The sequence below is a fragment of the Lemur catta genome, chromosome 2 (genome assembly GCF_020740605.2).
Source record: "Lemur catta isolate mLemCat1 chromosome 2, mLemCat1.pri, whole genome shotgun sequence".
In the NCBI taxonomy this organism is placed as follows: domain Eukaryota; kingdom Metazoa; phylum Chordata; class Mammalia; order Primates; family Lemuridae; genus Lemur; species Lemur catta.
This window is the reverse complement of record NC_059129.1, coordinates 44646538-44665429: the sequence shown is the minus strand read 5'-3', so window position 1 is coordinate 44665429 and position 18892 is coordinate 44646538. Positions and strand designations below refer to the sequence as shown.

The 18892-nt window shown below is 42.6% G+C and overlaps 1 protein-coding gene across 6 annotated transcripts in view; it reads right to left on the bottom strand.

The window, feature by feature from the left end:
* The window catches only part of UHRF1BP1 (UHRF1 binding protein 1), a 71887-nt gene that overhangs the window by 6361 nt on the left and 46634 nt on the right, over nucleotides 1-18892 (bottom strand). For 2 of the 6 annotated variants that reach the window (XR_006733482.1, XR_006733481.1), the window contains exons 14-22: nucleotides 17392-18839; nucleotides 11430-11626; nucleotides 8757-8911; nucleotides 8520-8670; nucleotides 6192-6454; nucleotides 5661-5769; nucleotides 5432-5538; nucleotides 3652-3738; nucleotides 1554-1672 (exon numbers count right to left, since the gene is read on the bottom strand). Coding sequence is in view for 3 of the 6 variants with exons in the window: in XM_045543535.1 (XP_045399491.1) it covers nucleotides 4861-4986; nucleotides 5432-5538; nucleotides 5661-5769; nucleotides 6192-6454; nucleotides 8520-8670; nucleotides 8757-8911; nucleotides 11430-11626; nucleotides 17392-18839 (2556 nt within the window). In the remaining 3 variants the exon portion in view is untranslated. Of the gene's footprint in view, nucleotides 1-36; nucleotides 1673-3651; nucleotides 3739-4587; nucleotides 4987-5431; nucleotides 5539-5660; nucleotides 5770-6191; nucleotides 6455-8519; nucleotides 8671-8756; nucleotides 8912-11429; nucleotides 11627-17391; nucleotides 18840-18892 lie in introns of those variants that run through there. The other 4 variants (XM_045543535.1, XM_045543536.1, XM_045543537.1 and 1 more) reach the window with 3 other exon arrangements.

The window sequence follows — 18892 nt, the reverse complement described above, 5'->3', positions numbered from 1 at the left end:
ATTTCAGATTCCTATAAACAGATATACCACAACCAATTATGTTTAATAAGTTTAATTTGCTTTTTTTCCAGATGGTTCACAGAACCAGTACACTCAAAGTTTGATTAGATATTGCAACATTAAAATTTCCCCAGTACTGACCAAGATTCAGTTCATTAGATACATTCTCACTGTTTTTTTTAAATAGACGGGAAAAGAGTGACCTTTTTTTTGACAGTGATTAGCAGTAATAAGGCTACTGTATATAACTGGCAATCCCCAAAAATTCTTTCATCTCTATCATTCAGTGTCACAGGGAGAAGGATTTTGAACCTGTTCTCTTTTGAAACTTTCCTGAGCATCTCTTAGTAAAGACTCCAATTCTGTTTAGCACCCTGAGTGGGGGAAACATCTTGGACACAGAAAGTTGGGCAAAACTGTCTTATAAAGTATCTTATAGTAAAACTTATAGCTCGAAACATATACTTAACCGATGGAAAAGACACTTGAGTGGGGCATTCCACAAAGAAATGCTATAAGACTCAGTCTAAATCTTGACCAAAAACTAATAAACTGACAAAAAGGAAATTCTCTCAGCTCTAACAGGAATTTTTTTTTTAACAGTTAAACGAACTATACCTATTGCAATTAGAGCTATTGAATAAGGCTGAAACTTAAAAAATAATGGAGAAAATCAAATTCTAAGTCTGGCCACTTAGCAGAGCCTCACTGTTGAAGGTTATACAGCAGTGTTTCCCCTTGTGCCATGAGGAAAGTAATCCCCATTCAATAATAGCACTGTTATCTGTACCTTCCCAGAGGTGAATAGGAATATTCCTTTTCTGGCCGAAGGTGGGGAAACAACTAGGTGAAGGCCTTAGTCTCTAAAAGGATAGTGCATCACACCAGATTCTCTCTGCAGCTCTTAATAACGACTGATAAATCACAATGACAGTTTTTACAGATCTCAAATAACCACATGTCATCATACTAGCTTGTAGCAAAGTTCAGTTGTTTCCATAGTTTTCTGATTTTACTTTCACTGATTTTAGAAGTTTAGGCAAGTATTAAGTGAGAAGAAAAAAAACGCGGGTGTAAAGGTTTGGAATGGAAAGTTCTCACATAATTGTGCCAACACTTCAAACTATTAATACCTTCTTTCCACTATCCCCCATGCTTGAAGGGGAAACTAATGTAAATGAGTTAAAGGGAAGCATTTAGGTTATAGGGCATGTGAGGGGTGGTGTTTGTCCCTTGTATATTCCGTACTGAGGAACCATTCTTTTCAGAACCATGAAAAAGGGGGCATAAAGGTTGAGGCCCATGGCAAAATGAGGGTCAGACAAAATACATGGTAAAAAGCAGCCATCTTGTGACTAGAACCCACCCCCGTCTTAAGTTAGGGAAACTAGGTAAATTATTTCCAGTGAGCTGAAAACAGAATTTGAGATTGAAAGCCTCCCTGCAGCCCAGTTGGAGAGAGGACTTAGACTGTAGTCCACACACACTACAGCATGTCCCTAATATACATCCGTGTAAACAGGAAATCTAGACAATCACAGACAATACATAACTGTAAAGGCTTCACAGCTGAAATGGTAATGTGCAGTGGCTGACGTCTTTGAGCAACAGTGGTACTGTCCCTCCAGACATTTTCTTGAGGTATTGTTACTTCTTGTTCAGAGTCTTGCAGCTGCAAGGCAGAAATCGTAAGTAGTCCAAAAGGGCTGATACTACTGTTCTTCCCTTCCATTATTTTCCTTTACAGTTACCCTCAGGACTACCACCAGTTCACATTTCATTACAGAAAAGTCTTTCTTCCCCCAATGAATAGGAGTATGAAATTATGTAAGCTGATTTTTACTAAAATCCCATGGGATAATGACCCCTACCCACATTTCCTGAGGGATTTCAAGACACAATGGCCAAAACTGTCACATAAGGAAAACTCAGAAATTCTAGGGCTCAATTTGTCACATGGACAAGAGCCTCAGACTCCTTCAGAGAGCCCAGAAAGCTGACTGAGCTCTGGCCATTAAGGGATTAGCCTCGGTACTTTGACAGGTATGTTTCTACTGCCTCCCCACCCAAGTATGAGCTTCGGTAAAGGTATACCCAGCAATTCCTGTTAGGCATTTTCTTTGCATGGAAGGATACCAAAGGGATATATGGTAGGTGGCGGAGGAAGGGATGGAAAGAGACTCAGAATGTGATTTTAAACCAATTGAGGTGGGCCTAAGGTTGAATAATTCTATTTTCCAGCTACTGGCTGGCTCTTCCTCCTCCCTCCTCCAAGAACATTAGGGATGCCACATTTGAGAGGACCAGCGATTCATTCAGTTCAACATTTCGCCTTTTTTAAAGAAGCCCGAAGGAGTAACTTGTGAAGGGATGTAGTTACCCTCTCAGTTGTATATAACCAAGTAGCCCCACTTTTCTATCATTCCTTTCAGGAGGCCATCATGCAAAGATTCTGCTAGCACCTCTTCTTGGACAATGAACTCACTAAGTTTCTGATTTGCTATGAGAAGTGCTTTCTTTTACCTAAGGCTATGAGGTAGAGCCCTAGAGCCAGTGTTTCAGGACCAGGTCCTTGCTCTTGGCTAAATATTTGATCACTCCTGTCCGCTTTCACCTTTGCAGAATAAAGTCTACATTATAAAGATGTGACCTCACATGGAAGAACCTTGACCCCTGATAATTTTCGCTGTTCTCTGGACCTTTCCAGCCTTCACCATATATTTTGTAAATAAGGTCATTAGAAACACACAGATAATTTGGTTAAGACATAACCGTGATTTTGTATGAAGTGCTGTTCTCTGTGTTGCCTCCAAGAGCCGAGCCCTTCCTGATGGCGCCTGGAGGGCAGTCAGGCTTGTGCCACAGCAGCACACTGATCCCTCCTCCCTCTCAGCAATACCTCGGTCTCTTTCCTGAGTTCCCGCAGAGCCCGCTGCCACACCAGCTGGTGATTCTTCCATACATACATTACCTTACACTTACATGCTGAACTTCACCTGTCACTTTTCTGAGTATTCACAGCCCTGCGTGTTATGACTCTTCTGTGGTTTTGTGTTTTTTTAATCTCTTCTGATCTACCTTTCACTGCCTACAAATAGTGACAATTTTATTTCATTGTAAAATCCCACTTTCAGGCCATTTATAAAAAATCTTAAATAAAGTTGAACCAAGCATCAACTCTTCAGTAACCTCCCCTGTTAAGATTCTCTCCAAAAAGATGTTTCTTTATTCCTAAGTCTCTGTTTCCTAAGCATGACAAATTCCCACAATCTCTCCCAACTGGTGTTTTAAAAATTGCCTTAGTGAAGAAAACTTGACAAAAGGTCTTTAAAAGTCTGAAAAAATTAGATCTTGTTCCTTCATGAATGCATGTTTCTTTTTATCATCATAAAACTGGAATAGGTCTTGGGAGGCTGAGGCAGGAGAATGACTTGAGCGCAGGAGTCCGAGGCTGCAGTGAGCTATGATTGCGCCATTGCACTCCAGCCTGGGTGACAGAGAGAGATCCCATCTCTTAAAACACACACACACACTATAGTATGCAAGTCAAGCATGATTTCCCATAAAAGAAACCTTTTTACCTTTTCTTCAATAGGTCACATATGATCAAGACTTTAGTGACTTCACTAAATAATTATTTTACTGTCTTACCATGTAAAGGTGAGTTAGCTAATGAACTTCTGTCCAATCAACACAGCTTGAAGTTAATCGCAGGGCAATATGAATGCAGGTACAGCGCTGGAGAAGAATTAGATAGGAAAAGAAGGGGAAAATCGCTCTTTTATACGGCAGGGGGCAAAATCTAGCAGAGTTGAAGGGTTTGGGTTTTTTACTTAAGTCTTAAAAGTACATGATTTTAAAAAGACACAGTGATAGAGGGGAGTGAGAGGCAACAGGGTGAGATGTTTATGTTAAAGTTTAAACTATCTTCAGCTCCCAAACCACCAAGTGCTGAGGAGAGCACTGGTAGAAAGTTAGCGCTGGGAAAGCAGGTGTGCCAGGGACCCCATGGAGACGGAAGCTGCAGCCTCTCAGGTACGCCTGTGGCAGAGAGGCAAGACTCGGAAGCAGGCTCCCTTCCTGATCTCCCACATCATACTCTCAACCTCACTCAGAATGAGTAATTTTCTCTTAATTTCAAATAAATTGTGTTATAGAGGGGAAAGATGATATGGCTGAGTCACTATTGTTGTTTTCTTCCTACCACAGCATACAATGATGAAAGTACAACAGAAAGGAAGCTTAACTCTGAAAAATCTGATTGTAGTATCAGCCAGGATGCTATCACCTTGGTTCCCTCTCCAAAAAAGGCACAGTCCAGGTCTCCCTTATTCTGGTGCCTCTCCTGCCCGCCTGTGCTAGACTATTTCCTGTTCCACTCCACTACCATGGCCAAAGCTCAGGTCAAGGACTTTTCAGGTCTGCTACAGGAAGCTCTGGGACATGGAATCTTTGGTGGCTCTTTGGGTGACTGAAGAGGTGGGTACTTTCGCTTGTTCACACAGGCTGTGAAGGAAGCAAATGTCCCTGCCATGAAACTATGAGCTAAAATGGCCCTACGGTGTCAAGAAGATTCCACCTAGTATGCAGAGGGCCAACAGGCTTTATATAGGCAAGACATGATGATTGAACCAGACACAAAGCAAGCCCCAGTTTCCTGGGATGTGGTCACGCTCTGCCCTGGCCTCCATCCAAGTTAGAACGGCTAGTAGAAAGCACACCCACGTAAGCGAACCGAGCACTCCCCAGTCCCCCTGGCTTCCATAGCAGACTTATCCCACACTGGACGGTGCTTTCTGTCTTAGGTGGTGCTATTGCTGGTGATCTCTTCTCTCCTTGGCACAGGCTGAGCCACTGCTGTCAGAGCTCAAAGAGGGGGTTATATTTCCTAATTTCCTGAAGAAGTTTTTCTTTATCCTGGTTGGCATTGGCCAATGCATGTTTAGTTTCTATAAGTTCTTTTTGTAGGGTAGAAAGCTCTTTCACCTGAGGAACAATAAATAGTTCACAGTTAATGAACATGGTAATACCACTTTGCAACAAAAGTCACTAAAGGGAACAGGGAGGAAGAATTCAAGCAGAAAAACCCACAAGTTAGCTTAGTGATTAAGAAAACTCAACTAGATCTTTTTTTTCATTTTTTCTTTTTCTTAAACATAGAATTACCATATAACAACTAGATCTTTTCTAAGAACCTAATTCCCTTCAGAGTTCATCAGCAAGTACAGTATGTGATCAGCAACCATTCCCCACCAGCTGCTAACTTAACATCTTCTAGTCAGCACTTCTAGAAGCTGCCACTGGGTGACAGGAGACCAAACCACCCATATGCACACAGTACAAGCAACCTTTTCTGCACTCTGGGTTTTACCAGCTTCACAATTACAGCCCCTAAAGGTTACAGGAAGATACTGTTCAGTTATGATCTCACCTGCTGTCCAAAAACCTCTCCTGTGGGCACAAGAAACATCTGTTCTTTGGGGGGTGGCCTCTTCTCACTTTTAGGTACTTCAGCCCATGGTCTGTCCTGAGCAGCAGCTGGGGGGAAAAATAAAGGTTCTAAGTACAAACTGCTGTCAACTCCCAGACAGTTCCTAGTTGTCACCTGTTCACTTGTAGGAGAAAAAACAGGAGCCAGGAGGCCGATAAGCCCGACTCACCGCCTATGTGGAACACACCATCGTCACTCCGCTTCAGCACAACATGTTCCATGGCCAGAGTGATCGGGATAGGGCCTGGAGACGTTGGATAGATGGGGGGAATATCATCCTGCAGGAAACAGGGAAATCACATGATGTCCCCAATGGCTCAGAGCAATTTAGGTAATACAATGCATGCTGCTACCATTCACCTTAGAGCAGTTTTATGCCACTGTTTCTCCACACATCCCTGGAAGGTACGAGAGGCCTGAGTTTCTCTCATTGCAGAGAGAGTGCCACTGAGGAGTAGATGACCTGATGGCCTGCATGTGGTAAGGCTGCATGCCAAAGACAAGGCTGGGGTCAGGGACATCGTCCTCACCCCAATACATATTTACATACCACTATAGCACTGACAGGGAATGCTACTGTGCATTTCCTCACTTAATCCTCACCACATTTTACAGTGACAAGGGAAGAGGTAAATAGCTGTCAAGCAAGCTGCTTTCTTGCTTGACAAAGTCCAGGGCAAAAATCAGAGTTTCCTCTCACCTTTAGGGTGATGCTGGAGTTCAGGAGCTCAATCTGCATGGGGACCACCACCGGGATCTCCTCATCTTCCAAGAAGGGCCCCAGGCCATTGAGCACTGAAGTGAGCAGCTCGAGGTCACAGCCATGAAGCAAGAAATGCAGGAAACCATTTTGCGTAGCCAGCGGGGAACGTACTGCTGCACCAGGCCCCACCTCAAAGCGAAGCCCCACAGCTGGCCTGTTGTGGCCCCTCTTCAAAGTTGAGGATTCCGGAAAGCATGTACCTTTGTGAAGAATGACAAGGAAAACATATTAATTAATTAATTAAAAGTCAAGGACTTTCCTAAGCATTTTACACATCTTTTATATTCATAACAACCCTATGCCAAAAGTATTGTCAACATTCCCATCTTATAGATGAATGAACTGAGTCACAGAATAACTTTCCCAAAGTAACACAAATAATAAGTAGCAAGGATAGGATCTGGCCCAGGCAGTTTAACTGCAAAGTCCATGGGCTGAGCTACTTTGTAATAATGCCTCTCAAGGTGGAGAAGAGGTTAAGGACCAAAAAAAGCTGGTCTTATTGTAAATCTGAGGAACTGGGCTGATGGCCAAGGAAAAGCCCATTAAAACATAAGACCCTGAATTCTACTAAATTTGAATGTCTCTTTCTTTCTCCAAGTCTTGGTCTTCTCATCTCTCACTGATAAAGCCAAGCAGGATCCATGCTAAAGTCTCCGAAACTCCATATAAAACAATCTCAGGTGTAGCAAAGGATAGGGAACAACTTACATAACTTGGGGAACTATAAATTGGTACAATCCTTTTGGAAAACAATTTGGCAATATCTAGTAAAGTTGAAGCTGTACCTACCCTAAAGATCTAGAAATTATATCCTCAGGAATATAACCCTGGAGAATCTCTCAAACATATATACCAGGAAACATGTACAAGGATGTTCACAGCAACCCTATTTGAAATAGCAAAGAACCTGGAAACAACCCAAATGTCTGTTCAGAATAGACTTAAGAAGTAAATAGGGTAATAGGTACAAGGGATATTTTAAGGGTAATGGAAATGTTCTAAAATTGGGTTGTGGTGATGGTTATAAAACTCTAAATTTATTAAAATATATCAAATTATACACTTAAAATGAGTCAATTCTATGCTATCCAAATTACATCACAATAAAGCTGTTTTTAAAAAGCAAAAAGAAGTATGTTTATATAATAGAATATTATATATCCATGAAAAGGAATGAATTATAGCTAACTCAATAACCTAGAAGAATTTAACACATTAACTGCCACACTAGAAAAAAAATTTTCTCCCTGGGGCCACAGTGTCTTATTAAAAAAAAAAATGATCATTTCTAATTTGTTATTTTTTATTGTTTTCTGTGCATGAGTTATATGCAACACAATCCACATTTTTAGAATTTAATTGTCAATATTAAGTGTAACAATAAGAACATCAACAAGTAAGATTTTCACAAACCAACTGCAGAGTTTTGTTTCACAGGGCCCTAGCATAAGTTAAATACAACTCACATGGCAGTTAATGTGTTAAAGAATATCATGCTACACAAAAGAAGCAAATCACAAAATAATACAAATTATTATTCCACTTAAAAAACTCAAAAACCTGGAAAGCTAAACAATACATTAATACAAACATATTGCAAAAGTTATGAAGTAAAGCAAGAGAATGACAAATACAAAATTCAGGATAGGGATTACCTATGACAGGTGAGAGACAAGAGGAAGGTTCAAGAGAGGGTTCCAGGAACGTCAAAAGTAATGGTACTGTTGTATTTATTCCACTAGGTGGTGGGTACATGGGTTCATTGTATTGTTATCATGTTATGCCTTACATATATTTTGTAAGTATTCTTTAGTATCTACTCAATATTTTAAAAAATAATTTTTTAAGTAAAGCATGTAACGTAAACCCAGATTCTGCCTGTCATCTTTTTAAAGTATAAATGATAATTCACATCAAAGGACTGAATCCAAATGGCAGAAGTTCCCTGATCAGATAGCGTTTTACGTTAGCAGCCACACAGATGAAGCAGTGGACACTGCCGTGACGGTGAGCTCACGGAGTAGCTGGGAAGTGAATCCGGAAAACAGCGCAGTGAATGCAAAGCCCCAGAGAAAGCTCTGGGAGGCTCCTTACAAAAAGAGGCTTCAGTAGAGTTTTTCCTTCCCCTAATGGCTGCTAGAGAGAAGGACCAAAGGCTCATCACTAGAGCAGCTGCCTTAGAGCACAGTGACAAGTACAAGTTAATCTATGGCTACACTAGATAAATCCCACCAGCTCTCCTGGAATGGCCGTCATCCTCACCCGGGCACTGTCCATGCAGGAACTGCCAGAGTCCCACGGTGCCCAGCTGCTGGAGGGTCAGTTCCTCTGCTTGCAGGGCTACAGTCAGGTCCTCACCACGTACCTCAATCCCAAAAGACACCTCATTCACCTTCAGGACCAGAACTGAGACCTGTTGAAGAAGATTCTCTTAGTTCTAAGTCCCAACCTTCCAGTCCAGAGCCCACTCTCTGCAGAGAGGAAAGTAGAGCAGCTGACCGGGTGAAAGATGAGGTCTTCTCCACTGGGTGAAACTGAACTGTTGGCCTCTGGTGACCCTTGGCCATAATTATCCACAACAGGGCTCCCTTGAACACCAGCATCATCCAAGACATTTGGAAGAGATCCTGGTGGAACAGATTCTGCATCAGGCTCTGCATGAGAAAGATGACAAAAGAATTCAAAATTCAAAATATTCTGTTCAAATCCAACCTCTAAAGGCAATGACAACTATAAAAATAAAACAAAATATTTCTGGCATTCATGAGACAACTGGAAATTTAAAGACTGATTCGATATTTAATGAATTTAAGGAAATGTTAATTTTTTAAAGCATAATAATGGTTATTTGGTCACATAAAAAAAATCTGTAAATGCAAACAACCCAAGTGTCCATCGATGGACGAATGGATAACTGCAATATGGTATATACATACAATGGAACATTATTCTGCCTTAAAAAGGAAGGAAATTCTAACACATGCTATATAACACAGGAGAACCTTGAGGACATTATACTGAATGGAATAAGTCAGTTACAAATGGACAAACACTGTTTGATTCCACCGATATAAGTACCTAAAGTAGTCAAATTTACAGACAGAAGGTAGAATGGTGGTTGCCAGGGGCTGGAGGGAGGAGGAATGGGGAGTTAGTGTTTCACAAGTACTGTTTCAGTTTTGCAAGATGTTAAGAATTCTGGAGATAGACAGTGTGCATGAGTTATATGCAATGCAATCCCCGTTTTCAGAATTAAATTGTCAATATTAATTGTAACAATAAGAACATCAACAAGTAAGATTTGTACAATAATGGCTGTACAACAATGAGAATGTACTTAATGCCACTGAACTGTACACTTAAAAATGGCTAAGGTGGTAAATTTTACATATATTTTACCATAATTTAAAAAAATTTTTTGGCCGGGTGTGGTGGCTCACACCTATAATCCTAGCACTCTAGGAGGCCGAGGCAGGAGGATCGCTCGAGGTCAGGAGTTCGAGAATAGCCTGAGCAAGAGCAAGACCCCGTCTCTACTAAAAATAGAAAACAATTATCTGCACAACCAAAAATATATATAGAAAAAAATTAGCCGGGCATGGTGGCGCATGCCTGTAGTCCCAGCTACTCGGGAGGCTGAGGCAGAAGGACTGCTTGAGCCCAGGAGTTAGAGGTTGCTGTGAGCTAGGCGGACACCACGGCACTCTAGCCTGGGCAACAGAGTGAGTGCCCTGGCATCAGCCTTAAAAAAGAGGGAAATCCTGTCATTTGCGACAACATGGATGAACATGGAGGACACTGTGCTGAGTGAAGTAAGCCAGACACAGAAAGAAATGTTCTCACTTATATGTGGAATCTAAAACAATCAAACTTATAGAAGCAGAGAGCAGAAGGGTGGTTACCAGAGGCCAGAAAGAGCAGGGAGAAAGGGGATGGGGAGATGTAGATCAAGAGCAAAAATGCTTCTGTTAGGAGGAATAAATGATAAGTATTTGAGGTGATACATATGTTAATGAGCTTGATTCAAAAAAACTCTACATTGTATTCATGTATCACAGCATCACATTGTACCACATAAATACAATTATAATTTGACAGTAAAAAATTAAATAAAAAAGGGCTGAATGTAGTGGCTCATGGCTGCAATCCTAGAGCTTTGGGAGGCCAAGGCAAGAAGATTGCTTGAGGCCAGGATTTTGAGATGATCCTGGCAACACAGTGAAACCCCATCTCTACAAAAACATAAATTAGCTGGGCGTGGTGGCACTCATGCCTGTAGTCCTAGCTACTCAGTAGGCTGGGGTGGGAGGATCACTGGAGCCCAGGAGTTCAAGGTTACAGTAAGCTATGATCAAGCCACTGCACTCCAGCCTGGGTGACAGAGCAAGACCCCATCTCTTAAACAAACAAACCCCACTGTATTCTCTCTTTAGATATTCTTTTTTGTTTTGTTTTGCTTGCAGACAGGGTCTCATTCTGTCTGCACTGGGTAGAGTGCAGTTGCATCATCATAACTCACTGCAACCTCAAACTCCTGGGCTGAAGCAATCCTCCTGCCTCAGCCTCCCCAGTAGCTGAGACTACTGGTGCATGCTACCACATCCGGCTCACTCTTGCTCAGGCTGTCTAGAACTCCTGACCTCAAGCAATCCTCCCGCGTCGGCCTCCCAGAGTCCTAGGATTACAGGTGTGAGCCACCTCACCTGGCCTCTCTTTAGATATTTTTAAGGAATCATTTAATAGGTTTCTATTTCAATAAGCTAAATGAATCACTGGTGTAACTTCAGAGGTGATTAATTCCCCTAGTTATTTTCCAACAATAAAATACACAGGCAAAAAAAAAAAAAAAGGCAACAAATATATTCACTATTGATACCAACCATGAAATGAATCCTACTGAGGGAATTACATGGCTATAAGACTAGTACTCTCTCCTTTGGTTTGAATCTCTTCCTGTGATAAAAGTATTAACCAATAATCTAGAGGATGTGGAGATAAAACCAGAGCCACAAATCCATTAAAACTTTTTTTTTTTTTTTTTTTTGTTTTCGTTAAGAAAAAGTCTATATTGTCAAATCTCAGCTCCTCTTGAATCCTGCCAGTCTGAATACAGGCAGCAGAGAGAACCCTTTCTGGAATTTTGCAGTTTCGCCTGGCTCTGCTCCCACATACCAGACTCCAAGAGCATCACAAAGCTGTCACTGCCGTCACTGTCCACTGAAATCCGGTCTTCAGGGCCACTGCTATCCAATGAGACACCATCAAATGACTGCTGAGATATCGTCCTCTTCATGGAGAAAAATCGGAGTCGGGCAGCACTTCCACTCACTGGGGCTGCCACCCCCTCATCTGTCTTGGCCATAGGCTCCCTGTTTAAAAAACAAAAACAAAAACAAAAACAAAAAGCACAGATGTGGCTTTGGAGATATGTTTGTACCCACCCTTCCAATACCATTTCCCTTGAGCTCAGTTATTGTGAACATAAACCTTGACATCACCTATTACCTGCCATAAAGGGATCAAGTCATTTTTCAATTGATGGCCTTTCTGAATCCTCTTATTCCAGCATCTCTAACTGCATAAACAGCTCTCCCATATCAACATTAAATGTCAAGGTTAGTCAAGATCATCCCACACACAAAAGAGACCAGCCAACCACTGCAGAGGTGCTAATGAATGGTACCTGAAACCACCTGCATTCATTCCACAAGTATTTACTAAACAGCTTCTGTATGCAAGGAACTATACTAGGCATGAGGCAGGAGTGAGGGGTGGATAATTTGATGAATAAAACATCCCTTGTTCTCAAAGACTTATAATCTATTAGGAGAAGGGATATTTATACATGTATAACATTACATGGGAGTTAGTCACACATACCATAGAGAGGGACAGAGGCACAAAGCCAAAGGCTAGACAATATCAAAGAAGAAAAAGGAGGAGGGAAAGGGGACCAGGAATGGCCCTATGGAAGGAGATGGCATTTGAGGTAGTCCTTGAAGACTGTGAAAGAAATAGAGAAGCGGGTATTCTAAGGGGAAGAAAGGGCACCTGTAAAGGTACAGAGCCAGAAACAAAGAGACTGGAAAGTAGCTCAAACCAGATGAAGCACAGGTTTTGCTGGGGGAGGGCAATGGAAGATAAAGTTAGAAAGGCACAACACAGTGAAAAGAAACCTATAAAAGCTTTTAATCCTACCCTCCCATTTTACAGATAAAGAAACTGACTCTAGGTCACAATTAAAGGTGAAATTAAAAAAGCCCAAGTCTCCTAGCTTCCCACTTAATGCTTTTTCACTTTACCACGTGGGTTACAGCCAGAGTATAGAAAATCTTGAATACAAGATTATATACTAAAGTGCTTTGAAAACTGTAAAGTGCTATATGGATATATCATAATTGATTATGCCACACTAAGAAGTTCAAATTAAATTCAGGAAAAAGCCTAAAGGTCCTGGAGTAGGAAATTAACAAGGTCACACTTGTGTTTTAGGAAGTTTGATCTGATTTTTTCAAACAAGCTGGAGAGGAAAAGACCTCCAATGCAGAAATCAATTAATAGTTTACTAAAATAGTCCACATCTGGGAAAAGACAGGAAAAACTTATGTGAGATTCCCTAGAGCAGTGTGCTGAAAGTGTGGTTGGTAGGAGAATCAGCATCAACAGGGAACTTGTTAGAAATGCAAATTCTCAGGCCCCACCTCCTACCTACCGAATGAGAAAGTCTAGGGGGTAAGGCTCAGCAATCTACGTTTTAATAAACCCTTCAAATGATTCTGATGTACACTCAAATTTGAGAACCACTGATCTAAGAATCATGGTGAGAACAAGACAAACAAAGGTAAGAGAAAAAGAGTTAAAATGTAGAGCTTAAAAGAGTAGGAGACTGCTATTATCAAAAGAAGAACGAACTGATCTGGGGAGGAATAAGAAATTTTATTTTATATATGTAAGATTTGAGGCCCTCCTAGGAGATCCATGTGGAGCAAGGTCCAGTAGATAGTTTTAAATGAAGAGCAGGGCGGGGTAGGGAAGACAGGACTCAAAATATAGACTATAGTGGAAGTAGGGAGACCAATACAATCACCTAGACAGAAAATATTAAAAAGTGTAGCTTGACATAAACCTCAATGTTTGGCAAATGTATCAAGAATCTTAAAAATGTTTATAGCATTTTACCCAATAATTTCACTTATAGGTTTTTAGTCTAAAGAAAGATGTAGGCCAGGCATGGTAGCTCATGCCTGTAACCATAGCACTCTGGGAGGCCGAGGCAGGAAGACTGCTTGAGCTCAGGGGTTCAAGACCATCCTGAGCAAGAGCAAGACCCTGTCTCTATAAAAAATAGAAAAATTGGCCCGGCATCATGGCGCCTGTAGTCCCAGCTACTCTGGAGGCTGAGGCAGGAGGATCACCTGAGCCCAGGAGTTTGAGGTTGCTGTGAGCTATAATGACTCCACTGCACTCTACCCAGGGCAACAGAGCAAGACTCTGTCTCAAAAAAAAGAAAGAAAGAAAAATTTAGATGTGTACAATAGTCAGAAAAAGTAACATTCACAAAAATAAAGACATTTAACACAACATTAGTCCTACCTGAGAAAAACTGGAAACAGACTAAATGAGTGCCCCCAGATAGTGGAATGAATGAATAAATTGATACATCCATTTGCTAGAATACAATAGAGCTATTAAAAATCATGTATTCAAATACCTAATGAACATAAAAATATTCACAAAATATTAAGTGAATAAAGCAGGATGCAACATTGTAGAAATAATATAATCCTCTTATAAAAACAATATTTGTGTATATTATATGCATAAATATACACAAGCATTCATATAGACACATAAAGATTGGAAGAAAATAGACTCAAATGTAAATAATGGTTATCTGTGGATAGTATCATTACAAGAAATTTTTATATCTTCTTCTTTACTGTTCTATTTCCTGCACAGTCAACTGAATGAGCACAAGCCATTTTTATAATTTAAAAGATTAAAATTAAGACAAAAGTGATCAGAATATGTACAGCCTAGCCTTGCGGAACATTTACATTTATAAAAGGAAGAGGAGTGCAGCCAAGGAAAATGAGAAGACTCCTTCAGAGAAAGTGCGAGTAACTGGGCAGGGTTACAAATGCTCAGAATGAACTGATCCGCCAGGTAAACTGTCAAAGAGGAGTCCAGGAGAAGGAAGACAGAAAAAGCCACTGGCTTGGGCAGTTAAGAAGTCACTGCTAAGTCCGGGCGCGGGGGCTCACGCCTGTAATCCTAGCACTTTGGGAGGCCGAGGTGGGTGGATCGCTCAAGGTCAGGAGTTTGAGACCAGCCTGAGCAAGAGCGAGACCTCGTCTCTACTAAAAAAATAGAAAGAAATTATCTGGCCAACTAAAATATATATATAGCAAAAATCAGCCGGGCATGGTGGCGCATGCCTGTAGTCCCAGCTACCCGGGAGGCTGAGGCAGTAGGATCGCTGAAGTCCAGGAGTTTGAGGTTGCTGTGAGCTAGGCTGACGCCACGGCACTCACTCTAGCCCGGGCAACAAAGCGAGACTCTGTCTCAAAAAAAAAAAAAAAAAAAAAAAGTCACTGCTAAAATAGAAAAAAAATAGCTGAACAACTAAAAATATATAGAAAAAATTAGCCGGGCATGGTGGCGCATGCCTGTAGTCCCAGCTACTCAGGAGGCCGAGGCAGGAGGATCGCTTGAGCCCAGGAGTTTGAGGTTGCTGTGAGCTAGGCTGACGCCACGGCACTCTAGCCAGGACAACAGAGTGATACTCTGTCTCAAAAAAAAAAAAAAAAGCAAGTCACTGCTGATGTTTCAAAACAGCTCATTTCACACACCTTTCTTTTTTTTTTTTGAGACAGAGTCTCGCTCTGTTGCCTGGGCTACAGTGAGTGCCATGGCGTCAGCCTAGCTCACAGCAACCTCAAACTCCTGGGCTCAAGCGATCCTCCTGCCTCAGCCTCCTGAGTAGCTGGGACTACAGGCATGTGCCACCATGCCCGGCTAATTTTTTCTATCTATCTATCTATATTTTTTTTTCTTTTTTAGTTGTCCAGCTAATTTCTTTCTATTTTTTTAGTAGAGATGGGGTCTCACTCTTGCTCAGGCTGGTCGTGAACTCCTGACCTTGAGCGATCCTCCCGCCTCGGCCTCCCAGAGTGCTAGGATTACATGCATGAGCCACTACGCCCGGACCACACACCTTTCTTTTCTCTTTTTCACCTCTCCTCTTTTCCCACCTCCCTTACTCATCTCCATTTAGAAAAGGCAGCACATTTGTTGATTAGGAGTCCAGGTTTTCAGTCCTTGCCCCACCACTCACAAGTTGTGTTATCTTAAGCAAGTATCTTACCTCTCTGAGCCTCAGTTTCCTCATCTGTAAAATGGGGAGTAATGTTAGTACCTGCCTCATAGGGCTCTTACAAGAATTAAGTGGATTAATATTTAAGTATTTAGGACAGTGCCTGTGCCTGACAAACAGAAAGCACTTAATAAATGTTAGCTAGTATTATACCTGCAGTCCCCACCCCCTGGGCTGTGGTCCGTGGCCTATTAGGAACTGGCCACACAGCAGGAGGTGAGCAGCAGGTGAGCAAGAGAAGCTTCATCTTCATCTATATTTATAGCTGCTCCCTACCGTTCGCATCACTACAGAAGCTCCGCCTCTTGTCAGATCGGTGGAGGCATTAGATTCTCACAGCGGCACAAACCCTACTGTAAACTGCGCCTGCGAGGGATTTAGGTTTCATGCTCTTTATGAGACTCTCATGCCTGATGATCTGAGGCGGAGCTGAGGTGGTGATGGTAGCGCTGGGAAGTGGCTGCAAATACAGATTATCATTAGCAGAGAGGTTTGACTACACGATAAACATAATGCGCTTCAATCATCCCAAAACCATCTCCCTTGCCCCTTGTCTGTGGAAAAATTGTCTTCCATGAAACTGGTCCCTGGTGCCAAAAAGGTTGGGGACCGCTATGTTATACCATTCACCCCTGTAAGTCTTCCTCTCTCCTCTGTCCTTGGCTATCTATCACAGCAGGTAATAGCGTACCCACAGGCATTGCTCAGAGACCCACTTACGCCAATCCACTTAGACAAAAGCTCTAAAAACACTGATCTTCATACCATGGTCTCTAAACCACAAGGTGTCCCAGCAAAGATTTCCCTTAGTCTTCATTATCTTTCCTAAAACCACAAGGCATCCATGGGATGCCTTTTCTGCTCTTTTGACAATGTATTTCTGTGTTTCTCTGCTAACTACCTATTTAGCATCTCCAGTGCTTGACACAAAGCCCAGCACACAGTAAGGGCTCAAAAAATATTTGTTGAATGAATGAATGAAATTCTTCCTTCTCTATTATTCTAGGAGACGTTGACAAGGTACCAAAAAGAACAAGTCCAAAGCCCCAGCTTTTCTATTTACAAGATATAGGATCCATGCGCTCATCCTTCCTGAAGCTTCAGTTTCCTCAGGTATAAACTGGGGATACAAACATCTGAAGCAACCTTACCAGGCTGCTGTGAGTATCAAACCAAACAAAAAAATTACACAAAAGCCCACTGAAAAGAATATTTTACAGATGCCAGGTATTATTATTCTTGTATAACATATCTGTAGCAATAATAGTAAATCAGTGAGAGAGGAGATAATCTGATTATAAGAAACAATAAACGTTGGCTTGAAAACTGCCCGTTAAATAGGCCATTCTATGCATTCTCCTGGACTACATCTAAGTACACAAAGCAGAGGCTTTAAAAACCAATGGTCAGGCCGGGCACGGTGGCTCACTCGAGGTCAGGAGTTCGAGACCAGCCTGAGCAAGAGCGAGACCCCGTCTCTATTAAAAATAGAAAGAAATTATCTGGACAGCTAAAAATATATAGAAAAAATTAGCCGGGCATGGTGGCACATGCCTGTAGTCCCAGCTACTTAGGAGGCTGAGGCAGAAGGATTGCTTGAGCCCAGGAGTTTGAGGTTGCTGTGAGCAAGGCTGACGCCAAGGCACTCTAGCCAGGGCAAAAGAGTGAGACTGTGTCTCCAAAAACAAAAGAAAAAAACCAATGGTCAGAAGTAGGAGGAAGAGATGGGGCAACTGAAGGAGGCAGAGAACCACTCACTTGGCTGGGGGCAAGGACAACATCTTGTGCATGGTAGAGGTCATCCGATCTCTGCCCAGACTGAAGGCATCCTTAGTCAGAGATACAGCTTCTTTGGTGAGGTCCATAGTGGCATGTAGAGCCTCCTTGGTGGCATCCTTGGTCATGTGAATAGCACTTGACAATTCTCCCTCGATGTTCTTCAAAGGGATGAGCTCACCCTGTCCATTCACAGCAGCATCCCTGCCAGCGGGGGGCTTCAATGTAGCTGGTGAGCTGGAGGCTTGGGCTCTGCTCAGTCTCTTGGCTTGTAGGGACTCAACTGCCTCATGGTCCTTCCCTGCCAATTGCTGGGCAAGTGGACCTGAGTCATGCAGTTCTTCATTGCTATGCAGTCTCTCCTGAGAATCATCCAGATTTTCAATGCTACCATCCTCCAGGACCTTCTCAGGGCTTGCTGGTCCCTGGTCTGAGGAGGCATCAGATTTTAGTTCCCGATCCTCTGAAGGAGATAGCTCGGAACCTACGAGACTAGTGCTATCTGAACCTGCAGAGTCAGCATCAACAGCCCCAGGGGCAGGATGCATAAGCAGGGCCACCTCAGCACTGGGAAAGAGGACTCCAATGCAAGCTGTCTGGTTCTGCAGGGGAGACCCAGTCATGGCCTCTGTATCCTTAGTCAGTTGGTCCTGAAGCCCCTGCAGCACCTCCTTCAGACGAAGCAGAGCCAAGTACTGGTAGTGATCGAGCCTCATGCGGACATGGGCTGGGGAGTGTACAAGCATGTGAACATCCGCTGCATCCTCCAGCTCTGTCAGGGCCCCTTTGTTGTCCACAACACTACTATCTTCTCTCAGAATTTCCATGACTTCCGTAAGGCCTGATAAACTTTTCAAATCATGCTCAGTCTTTGACCTCTGATGAGACATAGAGTCAGGGGCAAGGGCCTCAGATTGAACAGGACTGCCAAAGCTGGCTGATGGTTTCAGCCTCCCCTCTGAGGCCAAAAGGAGCTTGCGTGCCTGGGCTTGCTGCCAGCGGAGGGGTAGGCAGGCCCAAATGGACAAGGGGAAGGGGGCCACAAAGTTCAAGGTATGGCCTTTGAAGTTCTCTGTTCCCTCAAAGTCCAAGGAGATCTGGGTGAAGTGGACAGACCAGAGATCCTGGGAAGCCTTAGGCCTTTGGGGAGGAAGGGTGCTAGGCTGAAGCAGGTGGGAATCTATCTGGAAGGCATGATGCAAAAAAAGCATGTGCAGAAGGCTAAAGCCACCTGAAACCTTAGGAAAGTGATCATAATTGGAATGAAAGAACTCAGTAGCAGCAAAACCCCGGAAGAGACTCTGGAGGTCTGGGCAGCTACAATGTGGAGCATGACGTGTATTGGTGGCAATCATGCCTGATGCAGAGAAGACAAGGGCCTGGGGACGATGCAACTCTGCCTGCTCTCTCTTCTCCAGTGGGAAGCTCACCTTAAGAGAGAAAATGAAACACAATTCAGAATGGCCATCTGAGTATCTCAGCA